Raw genomic sequence first — 20,179 nt, 5'->3', positions numbered from 1 at the left:
GATTTTTGACTTTGTAGCGGGGCTCGGCTGCATAATTACACAGTGTTATCTCACAGTGCCTTGCTAACTAGTACAGTGGTGGTTAATTTCTGTCTGCCCAAGTCCCGTTGCATTGGCTGTACGCCATATTGACATAAAAACTGACACATTGGGTCAGCTCAATCTTTGCAATTACGAGCTCGCCTGATGGAACTTGAATTAAATTTTTCAGCTTGCCCAATAAATTTTTTCTGCTGTGCGACGTATTTAATAGAGGTGACTGTATAAAGCAGTACACTAGTAATGCTGTATGATAAAAGTACGAGATTTTTTTCCTATTCATATTCATTAACTCACATTTTTCTACATTTAGAGCAAACTGCCATTTATGACACTAACTATAAATATTGTCAAAGCTATCTTGTATCCTCCTACAGTCTCTGAGCGACGACACCTTGCCATACACCACAGCACCATCAGAAAAGGGCCGCAGATTGCTGTTCAGGCTGTCCGTCAGATGTTATAGCACCTAACCTGTAAGACTGCGCCGTTAATAATAATAACACATCCTATCAGGCTTTGTGCCATCTGTCGTCATACAGCGCCACACCTTCCTCACAGCTTGGAGTGGCAAGTATTCCGTCGGGAAAAATACCGTAGTTGTTTTTTTCATCTGTCTCCCACATACGGCCTCAATCCCTGCAATTTACTATTAGCTGAAATTTCCATTAAATCAATGTCTGAGCGTGATATTTCTGAGGGTCACATATTTTCCCGAAGTAATAAGAAAATTTATGCAATTAAGTTTTAAAGGGTACAATTTAAATGTGTCGCTTCCTGCCCTTCTTGAGCAGTGATGGAGGTCCCTCCGGACAGCGTCAGGTAGCCATGGTAATCTAACTAGAATGTGTATACGGGCAACACTGCACAGCCACGTGGCTAATGCTGGTAAAAATCCGAAACTGAATGAAGATTTTGTACAGTCTTTACTAAATACCAATGGCTGGAAACTCGAAATAAAAAGCGGGCATGGGTCGCTGGTTGCAGAGTCCCCGGTGGCGCTGGTGTCTGCGTCCGGCGGCCGCGCCAGCTGCGGCGCCGTCTGCGTGATGGCCGTCGTGGCGGGCAGCGCCCTGCTGCTGTCCGCCGCCGTCGCCACCCTCTACTGGAGGTACAGGTCAGTGCAGAGCCCGGCTCTCAGCCACGCTCAGCTTTCGTTACGACTTCCTTACAACTGTGTGTGTCAGTGGTGCTGGGTGGTTATAATTAAAGTGCAGCTACTGAAGGAGGTCCAGTGTGGATTGTAATTATCGTGCGGCAACGAAACTTGTTAGATACTCTAAGGCGTTAATGTGGAAGTGACTTACTATGGAAAAAAATTAGTTCCAATTTTGGCCACCGTGTGCGCTACAGGAGATAAGATGGCCTGGACAAGGTATGGACGGGGAGAAAAACTGCACGATCATTCACAGCGGAAACAAGCGTGGTCACCACATATATGGGACTGGATTTCCGCTTCATAATAAAATAATGGCCAGTGTGATGACACTAGAAAATGTCAGTGAAGGAATATGCTACATCAGAATCAAAGGCAAATATAGAAATACCTTATTAATAAGTGCCCATGCCCCAACTGAGGATAAGGAGGAACACATAAAAGACGAATTGTATGACACCTTAGACCAGGTGTATTCCAGATTACCACAGTGTAACATCAAAATTTTTCTGGAAGACTTAAATGGCAAAATAGGACAAGAACAGCAATGGAACCATATATAGGCATGTTCACCCTTCACACTTAATCAAATGATAAAGGTATAAGGCTTATCAACTTCGCCACAGCTAGAAACATGAAAATAGCGAGTACTGTACATCGTTCCCCCATACAGACGTATATAAAGTAACATGAATCTTACCGGATGGATTAACTGGAACCAAAAAGACAATGTTGTGATAGAGAAAAAACATAAAAGGGCAATAACAGATGTTAGGACAATGAGAGGGGCTGAGATAGGACCGGACCATTCTCTTGTGCTAATGCAGGTGAAACAATCATTACCAAAACAACCAAGTAAGAAGAACAGTGGTAAAAGAACCCAAAGAGTAGATGTGAGTAAGCTAAAAGAGGAGAAGGTGAATTAATAGTTTAAGATTACGCTTAAAAATAGATTCGCTGAATTAAAGAATGACTGCTCACCAGTGTGGGATCCGTACCACGTAGGGCTGATAAAAGAGATAGAGAAGATCCAACGGAGAGCAGTGCGCTTCGTTTCAGGATCATTTAGTAACAGCGAAAGCATTACGGAGATGACAGATAAACTCCAGTGGAAGACTCTGCAGGAGAGACGCTCAGTAGCTCGGTACGGGCTTTTGTTGAAGTTTCGAGAACATACCTTCACCGAGGAGTCAAGCAGTATATTGCTCCCTCCTACGTATATCTCGCGAAGAGACCATGAGGATAAAATCAGAGAGATTAGAGCCCACACAGAGGCATACCGACAATCCTTCTTTCCACGAACAATACGAGACTTGAATAGAAGGGAGAACCGATGAGGTACTCAAGGTACCCTCCGCCACACAACGTCAGGTGGCTTGCGGAGTGTGGATGTAGATGTAGATGTAATAAAGGCTGTGATAGATGGAGAAGCTGAAGGAAAAAGACCACTGGGATGGCCGAGAATGAGATGGAAGGATAATACCATGGGAGACATGCAGATACTGGATCTGGGTGGAAGGATAACACCATGGGAGACATGCAGATATTGGGTCTGGGAGATGAAGATGCAGATGACAGGAAAGTGTGGAAGGCTGGATTGTGCGAGGCCAAGGACCGGCTGCGGTTTTTGTGGCCAGTATAAGTAAGTAAGTAAGGGTGCAAATCTCTCCACTGCTCATACTGAACAAATTGTGGAACCAGCGGTTAATAATAAATTCGACATTACTCCTTTCTCACTTCTTTCATCATTTCTGCCCACGTCCCATTCCTAATCCATTACGTATGGAAACCTCTGTCTTTCTTGTATTCACAGCGCCAGATTTGCGCCTGGTGGTCAAAATTGGAACTTATTTTTCCAGCGTAACTTGGTTCCGCTTTAACGCAATACAATATATACCTAGTTTCACTGCTGTACGTTAATTACAGCCCACACTGGGCCTCTGGGAGTAGCTATACTTTAATTATTTATAACCTCCGGTAGGACATACCGGCCATAACAACAGCCCACATAACAATATCTCTTTGTAAAATGTTTCAGTAGAAACATACTGTACACAAAAAACCGTAACTTAGAAAAAGGTTTCATAAAAATCAGCAGCGAACAAATTAATTAGAAATTTTGAACAATGTTTACAGTATCAGAGTTTTATTGAATAAATCAGGTGGATAGCTATACGCAAGGGGTGGACAGAAATGTGGAGACAACAAAAACACAACACTTTACTATCCACAATACCGTGTAGGAAAACAGTTGGCCTTCAAACCAGATTGCAGTCGCGTCGGAATGAATAAATTCTGTCTCTGTGTGCATCCCGCAAAATAGTGGCAAGTTCAGGGAACGATGATGGAGCCGGATACCGACGATGCACCCTTCTCTCCAAAGCAGGCCGCATAGGCTCAAAAACATTTAGATCTGGTGACTGTGGTGGCTGAGGGAGATGCGATAAATCATCCTCGTGCTTACAAAACCAGTTATAGACGATGCAAGTTGTGTGAACAGGATTTGTGTCATTTTTGGATCGCAGTATCAGCATTGAGGAACAAACATCTTACTGCGTGATGGACCTGATTATCCAAAATGGTCACACAATCATTGGCACTAATGCGACATCGCAGAGTATTCATTGAGTTCACGGAATACAACGATATGACTGCTCAAATTATCGCCGAACCGCCACCATGTTTCAGTCTTGGGACGTAAAGTGGCCCAATCAAATGACTTCCTTCCATTGCTCAATAGTCCAGGTTTCACGGCATCGGCAGCACACTTTTCTGTTACGAGCATTTGCATTACTGACGAGTGGTATTGGAATTCCAGCTCACCCTGGAATTTCTTGCTTCTGCAGCTCCCTTCGTGTTATTTTGCAGCTGGCAGGGTTTGCCAGTGCGACATCCACTTCTGGAGTGACTTTTGCAGCTGCCGTCTTATTACTTTTCACCACGATCCTTTTCACTGACCGTCCGCCTCGATCACACAACACACACTTGCATCCACGTATGATTCTTTTCCGGTTTCCCTCTATGCAGTATAAATCTTAGATACGGTGCCTACTAAAACACCAAACACTTCGGCTCCGTTGGTTACGGAAGCACCCACCAATTCGTCGTGTCTGATTTCACTTAGCTCCGACATAGTGAGCTCACAACTACTCAGAACACTGTTCTGAACACGACTGAAACTTGCATCGTATTGAGGAGATTCCATAGGCGCCTTTCGTGGCCAAATACAACAGCGCAAACTGCAGGCTGAACTTTCTCATTTTGAGAGAACTGAAGGGCGAGTTGTTTAATTGTTAAAAACCACTCAACAGCCGAGGCGGCATAAAATAGTTCTTTATTTAAGATGACTGGTTTCAACGTTTCAACAGACTATGCTGTCATCTTCAGATCTTAAAATCTTTTCATTGTAAAACTTGTTCATTTTACGCTGATCTCTTGTGCGTGAAGTCAGCTTAAAATGGAAGTGTTTTACAGCGAAAAGATTTTAAGACCTGAAGATGACAACATAGTCTGTTGAAAGCGGCTGTCTTAAACAAAGAAATATTTTATGCGATCTTGGCTGTTGTATGGTTTTTAGCAACCTGCAAGCTTTATTTATGTTCAAGCATGCATTTCTCACAGTTCTTCCACGTTTTTGTCGAACCCCAGTAGTACAACCGTGCGGTAAGGATATCTTGAAGAAGCTTCAGTTATACATAAACACAGAACCGCTAGTAAACACTGACAGGCACTGATACTAGCCGTAGGGCATAACTGATTTATGAATGCTTGTACAGCGAAGTTTTTTGATTAGGTTATCTGTACTCTTCATCAATGTAATTAAAATAGCCATCATGTCGGGGAAAACAAGACAGAGAGAGCACTCCTATCGCCACGGCGAAAGGAAGGGTTCAGAGTGTCACATGACTGGAAGGTCGTAAAAACCTGTGTTGTCCAATGGCGTTACCGTCGAGCGGTAGCTGAGCAGTATTGGAGTCCATAATGTGCTGTGCCGGACGAAAATACACTCGCCGGTGCAACTGTGGGGTCTTCTGTTTGCTCTGTGAGGATATTGAGCGGGACTATAACACATGAAATAACAGCTCACTTTACTACAATATAAATATGGAGATTCACTTAATTTGGTAAAATCCATTTCCACAGCAAAGTTCTGAATATTTATAATTGGCCCTGAATGTTAAAATATCACTTGATACAGACAACTTTACAAGACTCTTCAGTTGAAGACAATGTTCCCATTAAGTTCTGCTTCAGACAGTAAATACACTGGCGGTCTATCTAATGCTGTCGTCTTGATCGGTGAGTGCGAACTAGGGCGACCGAGCGTTCCTCTGTTCAGCTGTATCGACTGCGGCGGCGTAGTGAAGCTCTGGGAGGCGTGGCTACGAGGGCGTTTCTCATTTGTCGGCGCGTCACGCAGCGACTATCGTTTCCTGTGGTTTCGTTGCGAGGTGCCAACCTTGCTTTAGCACCACTTTCTTCATTCGACACCACATAATGGGGATTAGATATTGAGCGAACGACGTATGTGGCGCTCTGGGTGTTTCACACGAAGGTCTATGAAGGTACCATGTACCAGTATTTAGGGATGCAGATGCCACCTGTCGACTGCTGTGAGCACCATGATAATAATATTGAACGCTGCCAATTACTACCGATGGTAAAAGCGGATTGGTAAGCCTCATAGTAGGAAATCGTTCTACAAAATAGTGCTGGACAATAACAGCCTCTGAGTGGCCACATGTTCCAGTATCACCTCCTTGCTATGAGGCATATAAGTCATGACCCTACATGTGATCCTCTCGTCACAGCATAGCTCAGGCTAGAGAAATTAGCAATGGCTGCTCGAAGCAAGAGGAAAACGTTGCCAAATCAATTGAGACGCAGTGCATGTTGGTGCGTGCCAGGGCAGTGTAAGAGGACATCATGAGCAACATGCTGCACTGCTTTGCACTTGCCACGAGAGTACCATTCAGGAATATGGTGGACGTATTCTATATGGTATGAAATAGCAGCGATAGTGGAACCGAACAGCCGATCACGTGCGTACGTTTTTCTTGTACAGCATCCTGCACACGACCTTGATCTTCAACAAGACAATGAACCACCCTCATCACTGATAAAATATGTCAGAACCGATTTGAAACCGCTCCGACGACATAAAGGCACGTGTTTGCCCCCACACACACCCTCACAGGGCTGCTGGGATGCCCTCTAGTGTCAAGTGCCCTTCTCGATCCCAGTTTCCTGTCAAACATCTTGGGCAGGTGGCATCAGTTGAGCAGTTACGGGCCAGTGTGGCTCCCAATGTTTCGATGATTGATAAAGCCATCATGAAGGAAGGAGACCAGATGTTTTCACGCAGAAAAATGTAGAACGCCCACAAAAGGAGCCAAATCGGTCTTAATGGACGGTAGTATCAACATGGATCTCAAGCCCTAATCAATCGGATTCAATCGAAATATTTTTATTTTATTATAATTTATCAATTTATTTATAAGCCACTAGCAAGATTAGTGCCATCACATCCTCTCTTACATCTAATATGGCACTTTATTTTACATAATGTTCACGCAACAACATAGATGTTATATAAATATTGGTATTTAATATCGGATACATCATTAACTAGCTCGCCCGGTTAGCGTTAAAACGTCCCTTCCGCGGTTTGATCAGGCGAACCCGAATCGGTGGATTAACGACGAGGATCTATGTGTCGGTCAGTCTGGTTGCGATTTTGCAGACGGTTTACCACAGCCGAATAGTTGAATTCTGGGGCTCCCACATCGCTCCTCATTTACACGATTCGCAGATACTTGGAAAACTTCCGCACACACTTTCACGTGGTATAACGCTAGACACAGAAAAAAGAGGAATAACAAAACAAACTGTAACATAAAAAGCGGAAAGGAGTAGTACCTATACCACAAAAATCAGAGCTTATAACGAAGGCAGACGACGGCTACGTAGACTTAAACAAAGGGCGCTGGCAATAATTAGCGTGACAGAAGGAATGAGATAGGACGAAAACTTAACAGAAAAACAAGCAATGAAGAGAGGAAAGGAAATGACGAGACTGAGGGTCGGGCGAGGCATGAGCTGTCCACGCTAGCGTAGCTGCTGCGCAACGGTAGGCGCAGCGGAAAGAGAACAAAACGGCGATCTGAGGATCGAGGCGTCGAGTCCTTATGCGAAAACGGTTTGTGTTCAATTTTTGTGTTACTTACAGAGGAAATAAACCGAAATGATGCTCAGTATTTTGTATTTATTAATATTTTCATAAAAGACATGAAAACACAAGGTAAAGGAAAATTTGTGATTCGAAACAAATTTCCAAGAAGAGAATATAAGGTTACACTAAAATTTTGTAAATAAAAGTAGGTATTTCTTTTATTTTACAATTGACGATTTACGCGTGCTGGGGAGGAGGATATTCATTGTTAAAAACAGGGGAAGGAGTATTTTTCTCGGCATCTTGCAGACGTTATAAATGCCGCACTTTTACAATTATCTATTTGTTTTAAAGTTTCTATAGAAAAACAAACTTGGTTTACATTCATAGAAGGCATCTAACCACGCGTAACGCATCATTTCGTCAAACAATGGAAAAGACAGCTAATGGTGTACAATGGAATGTATTTTGATGCAATCTCCTTGGGATGTGACTTGTTTTTCTCTCTCGATGATAGGTTTTAAAGATTTTTGATCAAGTTCTTTAACGGACGATAAAAATAGACGTCGCAGGGGAGCAGTAGTAGAGTGCATTTCGAGATAATCATTTTAATACTGCATGACAGCAATCTTTCATCTTGAAAAATCTCGTCCTGTAATTGTAGATTTGTTTGTCTTCCCCACGAGACAATTAACAGAAGAAATTTGTTCTGCACGTAGGGCTTCATCAGACGAGCCAAAAATTTTATATAAGGCTGTTGTAAGTTTCCCTGGTTTTGACGAAGTAAAGACGACGTTCCTATATTTGCCGTATACTTACCCACGGTGTTTTAAATCCGCTGTACAAAAGAACCAGTACAGCCATACACAGATTGTAGGCAATAATTTTGCAGAAAGGGCTATAGCCTATTGCGCTGCAGACGAGTAAGTTACCTTGTTAATTTTCGTTTTATTTGTAGTGTAACTACAAATAAAAAAGTGTAAAAAGTGAAAAAAGAAGAATATTTCGCATACGGACTCGACATCGCGACCCTCTGATTACCCCACGGATCTCGGATTACCGTCCCACTGCCGGGAATCAACGCTAACGCAAATGGCTGACGCCTCGCCAACCCACGCCATAAACGCAATTTTTTTTATTTTTATAAACGCTTGATGATATGGAGCTCCCACTTGCGTCACTTTCATTTCTGGCCAAGACCTGCGTGACCTGCATATGACATAAATTTGGATGAAATCTTTAATGGCGAGTAGGCGCTATCCCCGTATTAATCAAAATGCATGATTCAAATCACTGAGATTAAAAATTTGCGTTTTTGTTAATATACTGTGGTGATAATACATGTTGCATATTGCTTTATTGTCAAAATGGACATAATAGGAAAGATAGGTAATTTTTCTGTAAGGCATAATCATAAGAAAACAAAAATAATGAAGATAAACACATTTCCACTTGATAAACACAAACAAGGCCCTACAAAAGATGCCACTGCAAACGCTACAGAATTGTTTCACTGCCATCTTGCTTAACACATTCTTTTTGAACTAATTGGTCCTCCTCATAATTGGAGACACTTTTGAATGTGGTTAGGCATACTCCTTACCAAGTTGTCTAGGTTGACCTGTGGAATATTGTCCCATTCCTCCACAGCGACCGGTGATGCACTGTAAGGTCTCTGGTAGGATAGGAAGATTACAAACCGCTTGTTTTAACTTGATCCATACATTATCAACGCAACTGAGATCTGGAGAACATGGAAGCCATCCAACCGATTCTGTGCCCCACTAGGAAGGCGTTCACAAGACTGTCATGAGGGGGGGGGGGGGCGTGCATTGTCGTCCATAAGCGTTAATGCTGCTCCAATATGTTCACCAAATGGAGCCACAATCCGTGCAAGGATGTCGTCCCAGTACTTCACACCGGTCATCCTCCCTTGTAGTGGCGCAAGGGAGTGTCCTGCGGCTATGCATGATTCTGCTCCAAAACATAACTGAACCGCCTTGATAAGGTGGCGGTCTAAAAACAGTTAGGGAGTAAACTTTGTCCTCGTTTCTCTACCTAGGAAAGTCAGTGTTCCCAGGGCGGAGAATGATACGGATCTCGTCAGAAAAGCGCGTTGTGTGCCACTTTTGCCTAAACCACAAAGAGTGGTTTCGTGCCCATGCGACACGAGCCCCTCTTCGAACACTAATCAGATAAGGAGCCTTGAGAGGCATTTTGGGACGTAATCTCTGCTTATGGAGCCTATTTTGTGTAGTTTGTGTTGACATCTGCTCTCCTGTATCTGTTTGGAACTATTGTCGTAGAAGTGTGTCCTTGTGTTGAGGGTTCCTGCTTTCTGTTGCAGGCTTTCAGACTACTACGCACCCTCCGACTCTGAGTTGAAATATTAAAAGTTTTGGCTGGTTTCGTTGCCTAGGGGCTGGGATACGTAGTTGCTGCATTACAGGCCAAATACTGCTGAGTGTTCAGTATACGATAGGAATACACACATGAATCGAATGGTCGAAGGCTTCTATCACTCGGAAATTGCGAATTATGAATGTAACATATAAATTTATAAATGAAAGACTGCAATTAAATAAAATCTGCAGGTACTATCTTAACGACTTTAAATAATGAGTGCGATAGTAGAAGTACTTTTGAGAATTGGTATATTTCTGCAAAACTCTTACTGGTGTCGGTGGTCCAGCAATTAAATAAAACATCACTTGAATAACAGGGAAACAATAGATTCATACTGCACGTAATTAGTTATGAACAACAACATAGCTCGCGAGATATTCACTTCTAAACGCACACTACGTCTTCACTGTAGAAGCCACGGAAATCTCACAAGTGCGCAAGTTGGCACTCCGAAGTATTTCTATCTGCCGCGATCACGCGAACGGCTCCACACTCTCCGAGTCTCTGCCGCGACTCTGCGTCCGTCGCGTCCAGCACTTCCCGTGTCGTGTGCCATCTTCTTCAGAACTCCCTCTCCTCTTTCGAAACGACGCTCTTCCCCGCTTCCATCCAGTGTCCCCATTCACGAGCGCTGTGATTGGCTAAAGCGCTCGCGCCATGTCTTCAAGCTAACGCACCCACAAACATATTTAAGCACATACGAAATACTGGATCAACATTTAAATACTTGAAATTAAATAAATATTCCTACGGCTGGACCATAAACACGCTCTAACACACATTATTAAATACATAAACAATTAAATAAACATATATCAAAAGAAAAGAAGCAAAAGGTAGGCCAGCAGCCTAACGTCTCCGTGCTTTCTAAAACACAATAAATATTTAACCAATTTCTTCATGAATAGTATATATCAGATATAAACAAAGACATAGATGAATAAATATATTTATAAGCATGCTGCTACCGGTTTTTCGTGTAGCTGTGGAGTACTTATGGCCTGACGTGATCGATAGTAATCGGCCACGGTGATCTCCTATCCAATTTAGGTTTACACTAATAGCTTCCTAAAGACACGCCGATCAACGAAATTGGATGAAGTGTTTACATTTTGGAAATTCGTTGTTGGGTGTTACTTGTCTAATTTACAGGCAGATACTAAACTTTAAACTAATAAAGATATTGAATATCTGATTACACCATCGGAACCGTCGTGGAAATAATGGTAATCTACATGTTTCTTTTTGAGGTATCATGATTCATCTGGCTACTATTAATTTCTATACGAAGTGTGAAATGTTGGCATTAAGGTTTCACAAAGTCCGCCATCTTTGGCACTCCCGGCATAGACATCTCCTTCATCGACACAAGGCACCGTCCTCGTCACAGCGGAATTCCCAGCCACACTGCTGTACCATGCGCTGAGGCTACCCCTCTCGTCCGGCTAACGTATGGCACCACATGTTTGCTGCCGGGCCCCGGCTGCCCGAGAGGCCACCCCAACTCCGAACATATAATATTCCCAAAGCGCCACAACTCGTCCGTTACCTCACACTGAAATACGCAGACATGGGTCCCACACACCTGTTGTTTTTCTTCTGCGGCCACTTCTTTGACGATCCTTAGCTGATCCTGTCGCTAGAAACTTGTTCCATATTCTAGAGAAATCAATTTGATTCACAGCGACGTCTACCTCTTTCATTCCCCGCTCCATCAGAGTGAGTGTATGAAGCATCCGATTGTTGTCCGAACCATCCGGTAGCAACACAATACCTGTAATGACACACAGTGCAAGTAGTGCAATGTTTAAACGTGGCACGGTTGGCACAGACTACACAACTGCCCTCTCACGGTAGGAACATGGACTTGAATTACATTGCAAACCAACCAATGTATTGAGATCATCTTTTTGGGCCGCAACGTGCACTGTTAAAGTTTCGGCCATATACATCATTTATTTTTACCACTGTACAACAAGTAGCGGACGAGCTGCGGAAGATGCTACGAAGCGTTCTGACGCGGCGCACTGTGTGTGGTGTCGCAGGCTGTGCAGGCGCGCCCAATGCGAGCGGAAGCTGGCGGCGGCGGGCGCGGCGGCGGCCTCCGCCTCGGACTACGTGCAGCGCGCGCACTGCCTGCTGCCGCACGACGCCAGGCCGCCGGTGAGTACCCACCCACTGCTGGAGGCAGCTCCAGCCAACAGCAGCTGAAGCAGCAGCACCTCTGCTGAGGCGCACAACTTGCGTCTTCGTCTTTCACTTCTGCCGCGTGCGGAGAAATTTGGCAGAAACGTTTCAGGCCGTTTTTTTTTAAAATTATTTACGAGACCAGAATGAGATTTTCACTCTGCAGTGGAGTGTGCGCTGGTATGAAACTTCCTGGCACATTAAAACTGTGTGCCGGGCCGAGACTCGAACTCGGGACCTTAGCCTTTCGCGGGCAAGTGTTCTACCAGCTGAGCTACGCAAGCACGACTCACGACCAGTCAGTTTTAACCTGGCAGGAAGTTTCATATCAGCGCACACTCCGCTGCAGAGTGAAAATCTCATTCTGGAAACATCCCCCCGGCTGTGGCTAAGCCATGTCTCCGCAATATCCTTTCTTTCAGGAGTGATAGTTCTGCAATGTTCGCAGGAGAACTTCTGTAAAGTTTGGAAGGAAGGAGACGAGGTACTGGTAGAAGTAAAGCTGTAAGGACGACGCGTGAGTCGTGCTTGGGTACCTCAGTTGGTAGAGCACTTGCCGGCGAATGGCAAAGGTCGTGAGTTCGAGTCTCGGCCCGGCACGCAGTTTCAATTATTTACGAGTTTGCTACACTAAAAAGTAAAAGAAATTGTTTTTATGTTACCTGGTGTATGTGCGTCTTCGAAATGACCTTGGCCACGTTCCCGCGCAAACTCACTAGGTGACAGGGCTGTGCTTAGCAACACCCCGATTGGGTTCTTGGCTCATTAGTTACGGTGACACAATGGATGCTGATTGTAAGCTAAGAGTTCTGCGTTAAGCTCGGGAAAACCGCTAGTGAAACGTGGACAATGATTACGCAAGCATATGCAGGCGAGGCACTTTCAAGAAGTCGTGCTTTCGAGTAGCACAAAAGGATTCATCGAGGCAGAGATTCGCTGCAAGACTATCCCAGAGCTCGTCACCCATCTACAGCACATACCGATGCAAACGTGGAGCGTATAAGGCAGTTACTGAAAGAAGACCGTCATGTAATTGTGCGTGCGATACCGAAAGAACTTAATTTGAATACTGATGTGTGTCATAAGATTTTACGCGAAGATTCAGGGAAACGGAAACTAAATGCAAAACTCATCCCTCACACACTAATAGACGAACAGCAAGAGGAAATACGAAGAATTCCTGCGGAACTACTGGACAGAACCAGACGTGATACCTCATTTCTGTCGAAGATAATTGGTGGAGAAGAAAGTTGGTGCTACCAGTATGAGCCTCACACGAAGCGTTATATTGCTGAATGGCGGAGTTCTGCATCGCCAGTCTCGAAAAAACTCAAGTGACAACCCACGGGAACAAAGACAAAGTTGATCGCATTCTTTGATAATAAATGATTACTTCTCCGTGATTACATTCGTCTAGGTCAAACAGTGAACCAAACTCTTTACATCGAAGTCCTGAAACCTTTGTGACAGGCAATCCGACGTCGCCGCCATGATTTGTGGCATTCTGAGGACCATCACAATGCAACACCATCTGTTACCGAGTATCTGGCCAGACATCCCACATCCGCTGTACTCGCCTGACCTCTCGCGCCTTGCGACTTTTTTTCTTGTTTCCACAAGTTAAAGGGCGGCTGACTGAAAAGCTTCATCAAGGCATTGCAAAGATCCAGCGTACTATAACAAATGGGCTCAGAGGCATAGCAGTTGAAAATTCCCTTGCTTGCTTCCAAGACCTCCAGAAACGTTGACAACTGTATATAGATGGCCGAGGGGACTACTTCGATAGGAGTAAATGCAGTTACTTGGTAAATGCAATTTTCTATTTTTTAAAAAAAGAATGTCCTGGACCGTTTCTGACAGGGAGATGTGAATCGCTCAATGACTGGCTTACTGATCGCACTTACTGGGTACTATTGTACCCAGTAAGTTATACTGAGCAGTTAACGTTCGAAGCAGTTAACAGAGAGAAGGTGCGAATGTAAGGCAGGAACGCATTTAGCCTTTATAGATTACGTAAAAGCCTTAGATTGTGTAAATAATTGCGGACACCGGAGATTTGTCGATCGTTCCCGCCTGATTAACACGGATGCGCTGCTCAAGTGACGTGAGAGGTCGCTCCCGCCTGATTATTACAAATACATATGTCTTCGATGGTCCAGTGTTGCGCCCTTATCAGAGATATATGTGGATGAACTGAGGACTCTTTTTTGTTATACCTCACTCAGACAAATATGAAAAGCACCTTGCGTTATTAGTGGCGTCAAGCGTGGAAAACCCACAATAGCCCAAGAACTGCATTGAAATTGATCTTCATATGGAAATAACACCCACTTATTTCATTTGATAGGAAAACTTTTTAAGGGCCAACATCGCAGCTGCGTAAATATCGTCATTAACTTTTCTTTTGCACTACTGGTAAATAAACCGCTTGTTTAATCAGACAAAACACGCTAACATAGGTGACGTCCTTCTTAATGAGAGCAGGGTACATACTATAGGAAGAATTTTTATTTCACCGCTGGAGCCTTCTAATTCCGCATTCATTTATGGTGTAGATTTGTGAAAACTGCTGGCTGCAGCTCTTAAATGTTACACTCCTAAAAATGGAAGACTTTTTCAAGATTTCTTTTTCGTTCCTTCCATTAAAAATGTCTATCCCGTCCTCTAATCTATCACCTTCTAGACAAAAATTCAGTATCTCGAAGATTTAAGACTTCACCTCAGCATGTGTGCAGCGCTGGCATCTGTAAATCCAGCGGATGTAAGTAATGGCTGAGTTTAGATTCATGCGCAAACTCCTGATAACGAAAGGCTCCCTCAGTTTTTTGACTTCTTTGTGTATACTTGCCTACACAATGGTGATATTCCCATCGTCGTGTAGAAATGATACGGAAAAATCCACCCAACGACGGATGTCATTGAAGCGTGGCACAACAAAGTAAATAATAGTATTGCAGACCACACTCAAAAAGAAAAAAAAACTACTTAGTGGAAGGTTTGAAGAAGGAAAAGGAGCTCATAATCTGCATCTGCATTAAGTGGAAATGAATCTTGAAGGAAAGAAGAGGAAGAAGAAGAAGTACTTGAAGACGGGCGACTGGATAGAGAGAGCAGTAAAAAATTATGAAGTGTGTGGCGACTGAATGTCCTGCTTTAAAGCTATTGCCCCCATTCGGACACTGGACTAAAACTTGTTCACAAGAACTCTATTAAAAAGTTGTGAAAGCTACCGAGTCTTCGCAGATTACTTGGTTAAAATTATTAATTATACTGAAGAAACATTATCAGCTTTAATTTTATCAATAAATAAAATGTAATTCAGTTCTAGCATAAAAACGATGAAAAATATGTAGAAGAACTGTGAATTATTCGTCGTTGATACCGGTGGCTTCCCAGAGTAAGTAAAGAGTTTAAAAAATAAAGATGATATAATACTTACAAAAAAGAGTTTCTTTACTGTTTACCTTAAATATAATCTATAATTGAAGTGATCTATCCTTTAACCATCTTTTATAGTTTTCGTATTTTTCGATGTTCATAATAATTTTTATATGGCTGCGTACAGTTTGTGTGTCTCTGTTTAATTTTTATTGCACTTACTTGTTTCTTTCGGATACTTTTCTGAAATTATCTACCATATTAGATAAGTCGAAAGAATCATTACCACCACGAAATTGACACCGAAAAAGACATGGTGGTGTTTAACAGGAAAAAGGTAAAGTGTTCAAATAAAAGTCCTGTTTTCCACTACATAAACAAGTAGAAAGCATTGTTTCGCCTCAGAATTTGCCTGAAATAACGGTTCACGTATCCATGCATGTCTTCGTCTATACATTTGTAAGAAAACAGTAACCTTCTCCCTTAGACAGAATTTTTTCAACAATAGTTTAACACAACACTCTAAGGTAGCATAAGACTATGCAGTAATAATCACACAGGCTGATTTAGCTACCCCTACCGATGTCATTTTATGCAGCCTGCAATGTTATTTCTGTTCTTCAAAAACCACACGCGAAGTTTCATATTCTCACGCTCGCAAAGCGAAAACTAACAGTTTTTCATTAAAAAAATGAACAGGACCTTTTTGTAGAAAATGTACCGTAGTTAAAATTTGTTCTAGGACACGTTTCAGCTGGTGGCCGCAGTTTTCGACTTATTCAAGAAACTTTACTAAAGTGACCACACACTCAACCCCCCACCGATCAAAATCTCTTACAGTATGTTGTTGATGGTACTCCCTCCTACGAATGTACAAAAATTAGGGACTATACGAATTATTACAAATTATTTCCTGCATCCGATCTTTCTGGCTTTCATTGACTAACCTTATTATGACATCAGCTTAGTCGATCACTTCGAAATTATAAAATTGACGTTTTTGTAAATTTTACCTAACGATTTTGTGAGTTTTTAATAGCATAAAATAGACAATGACATGGTTGTATTCGTCATGCACTCTCACTACGAAACAACTATGCTTGTAAAAGTTAAGTTTGGATCGAATTGTCAACGTAATTAGTTTTAGTGTAAATCTTACAAAAGTCGTTTCTCTTTCATTACCCGGGAACGTTCAAATTAATAGCGATAAAGAAATAGCCGACTATGCTGATAGCCGATAAATAGAGACAAAAACGGTCGAATATCGGGAATAGTTCGCCTAGTCGGATATTTTCGTACATTGTTAGGAGGGAGTGCCGTTGCCCTCGCAGATTGGTACAGCGGCTTCCGCTAAATTAAATGCTGAAAATGTGTAAATTATTTACGGGACGAATGGCTGGCAATTTTACAAATTATTTTAAAAACATATTTGCTCAAACTCTATATATTAAAACAAAAATGTATTAATTTTCCACACCTTTTTACAACAACTCGCCTAATTTCGGATCTCAAGCTTCATGAACAAAAGACTCACGGCCAGCATATACATTTGCTTAACATGCAAGTGTTACTCGTAACGAAACCCAAAGATAACAGAGAAATTATTAAAATGCTTTTTACTATTTATACATGTACTGAATTTTCCTTTTTATCTGAGGCACAGATCATAATCACTAATTCATTTAACAAGAATACGATTGTCAAAGATAATAATATGTCATGGATTCAAAGTTAAAAAGTGCATAAAACGTCAAATAATTATCAATGTTCTACATACACACATAATATATTCGTGAAATGTTTACACAGTCTTGCTTTATTGGTTCACTTGGTCATGCGTATTTGTGTTTAAATTATTTCTGTTTCGCCGTGCGCGTGGCACTATATCGATACATGTTAACTGGTCTTACACTCACGGAAAAAAATCTGTCACACGCTTTTTATGACGATTGGCCAGGAGACGCTACATGTATCAGATGCTGCGCTCACTGGGGGCTTGAAGTAACGTGACAGGGAGGCGGGAGGGAAGGGTCAGTAGCGCTCTTCGACAACAGTCGAGGCAACCGTGCCAGAAACATTCTACCCGAGAGAGGAATCGAGCAAACCCCACGAAGGAAATAGTTGCAGCATCATAGATGTCATACAGTCACGTGACGGACATGATACAGAACTTGGGGTGGACGTCATTAAAACGTAGGCGTGGTTGGTAATGTTGTTCAGATGGTTTCAGTTAAATGTCCGTGAAGTATATTTCGGTTTGTATAGGCAATAAATAGTATATAGCTTAGGGCATAACCTACAGTTACTGTAATTAGTAATAATACAACTATAGTATGGTCATGCAGCGGGATATTCTCAAGAAATTTCGATCACTAGTTTTCTCCTATGAAGATGAAAATACTTTGTTGACGCCGACCTACATAGGAAGAAACGATCATCATAATAAAATAAGGGAAATCAGAGCTCGCACGGAAAGAGATACGTGTTCATTTTTTCTGCACGCTGTTGGAGAGTGGAATAATACACAATTATTGTGAAGGTGGTTCGATGAACCATATTACAGGCTCTTAAGTGTGACTTACAGAGTATCAATGCAGATGTAGATCCGCTCACAATGGTTCTGTGGAACAAAAAGTATATCGAATGTACTGGTTACCAATATTTGAGTTAAAAATACATCGCTATGCACTTTTATCAGCTTCATAGGAAATATATGGAGATCAAAATTATCTAGTTAACATCTTGTTTCTTCCACTTTGCTGTAAGAGCTAATAAATATCGTATTGGTGAGAGTAAAGCCAGTAATTCTGTATCATTATCACTGTTACCTACATCTAACTGAATTTATGCTTGTTGTACATGTGAAAGTGTGTGAGATGATTACCAGGCAGCAGCCTCCAGTAAGTGTGACGGCTGTGCTGCAGGTGGACCCGCAGTGGGAGTTCCCGCGCTCTCGCCTGCTGCTGGAGAAGACGCTGGGGGAGGGAGAGTTCGGCCGCGTGCTGCGCGCCAGGGCCATCGACATCGCCGGCGTCACGGGTGAGACAAAGATGCGGCAGCTCACAGATTGATCAAACAACGTTTGCAGCTCCTGTATACCTTAGACCAGGGAAGGCCGTTCCCGGGCAAGGGTGCGAAAGCGCCCAGCCTCGCTTCACGTTGTCTCCACCGCCACGTCACGCTCTCTGACCGCGAGGAGGAGGCAGAGGGGAAAACTGCGAACGCGCCACATTTAAACGGCAGACCACTTGCACTGCATACTACTTCGTTTTATATTTCACATTTCTCAACCACATAGGTCACAAACAAAACAAATTGTCAGTATTATTTAATTATTTTTGGCGCGCTGAAGACATAATATAATTTTTACCTGGTACAGATCGTTGGTACACAAAAAAACGCAGTCTATTTCACTGATTTTTGCACTCATGTTGCCACAAAATTTTGATTTATTTAGTTTCATAGTCGAGAAATGGTATTTCACACAAATATTTCGATCGAAATATTGTAGCACTTTTGCAGCTTCGTTATGGAGATAGGAAACTCTGCCTGAGGAAAGCAATGTAGACGTTCTGGACAGTTTTAAGGTAAAAAGATTTGTCATTAAGACGAGAATTACCTCGCAGGTCAGTCAGTTACATCAGCACATGCATAGTGACGCTTTCAACTGCAACGGCAAACGGTCTCGGAAACAGTTGGGAAACTGGTGTAAGGTTGACAGTGTGCTCAAAATCTTTATGAAATTTTTCTTGTAATCCTTTCAAGACCACAACGAATTCTCCAGACTTCGCGTGTTCGTTAACGCCAGTGAAATTAGCAAACAAGACTGTCTTTGTCAGAATGTGTCCCTTCTAAAACGCGATTTTCTTTTTAAGTGTGTCCACATCAAATTAGAAAGAAGTTACCTTGCGATGTCTTACTATGCGCGGTCAAGCCCACTTAAAATGCGAAATCTGCACTCCATTCTGGATTTCCTAGTTTTCGTTCCTGGACTCCTTTTTCCTTCATAAATTCAACAATAGCGAGTTTTAAGTCGAAAAATCGTTCCAGACATGCCCCTTGACGTTACAGCAATATGCGGAATCTCCATACTCTTCGTTCAGTTCCACTGTAAACTGTTGCAACTGACAATGCAATAATGCATACCGCTTCAGAAATTTCACTATTCGTACCATCAATTTCTTCACGTCCTTCATGACTACAAATTGAGCACAAAGTGCTTTGTAATGTACAGAATCCTATCTGTCGATTATTGTAAGTTTTTGCTCTTTCATTGTCAATTAAATCTTTACATTCTTTCTGTTTGATACTGCAACGTCATTTCATAGCAAATACGCAGTGCCCGCCGCTTATGCGACCTGAGAACTCTCATCTCCTTCCTCTGCCATTCCCATTCATCTCTAATGATTACCTGCGGCCCACAAACACTGCACGCATGAGGCTGGCCCTGCCTTAGAACGTGTGTGGGCTTAGGCTCAAGGCAATCAGAAAATGAAAGACAAAGCCTCACGAAACTAAACAGAAACCTGGAGAGGAATTCCGTCATGTGCAAGACACTGTTTTTATAGTTTTGTTTCACCTAGACATGTTTCAGCAATTTATGTAGTATCTACAGGGTTTTTTTTTCACAATTATTGTTACATGTTAACCTCACATATAGGTTATACGTCTAAAAAATATTGACATTTGAAAACGAAGCGATTTTAAGTGCTAAGTATGTTAAAGTAGTTTCCACAGCAGTAGAACGTTGAGACATATGTCACGGAGTTTAGGCATTACATGTTGTCCATGTACGATATGTTTAAAGATTTTGGTTTTGTATTAATTTGGAAATAATGTCG

General features: G+C 42.4%; 1 protein-coding gene across 1 annotated transcript in view; it reads left to right on the top strand.

Moving 5' to 3' along the window:
- The window catches only part of LOC126155175 (proto-oncogene tyrosine-protein kinase receptor Ret-like), a 241,641-nt gene that overhangs the window by 166,556 nt on the left and 54,906 nt on the right, over positions 1 to 20,179 (top strand). Inside the window, exons 11-13 of the mRNA XM_049916212.1 lie at positions 1,027 to 1,156; positions 11,819 to 11,936; positions 18,263 to 18,377. Coding sequence (XP_049772169.1) covers positions 1,027 to 1,156; positions 11,819 to 11,936; positions 18,263 to 18,377 — 363 coding nt within the window. The remainder of the gene's footprint in view (positions 1 to 1,026; positions 1,157 to 11,818; positions 11,937 to 18,262; positions 18,378 to 20,179) is intronic.

Source organism: Schistocerca cancellata, chromosome 2, assembly GCF_023864275.1.
Source record: "Schistocerca cancellata isolate TAMUIC-IGC-003103 chromosome 2, iqSchCanc2.1, whole genome shotgun sequence".
In the NCBI taxonomy this organism is placed as follows: Eukaryota; Metazoa; Arthropoda; class Insecta; order Orthoptera; family Acrididae; genus Schistocerca; species Schistocerca cancellata.
Note: the sequence above shows the minus strand (reverse complement) of the source record. Positions and strands in the feature narration are given on the sequence as shown.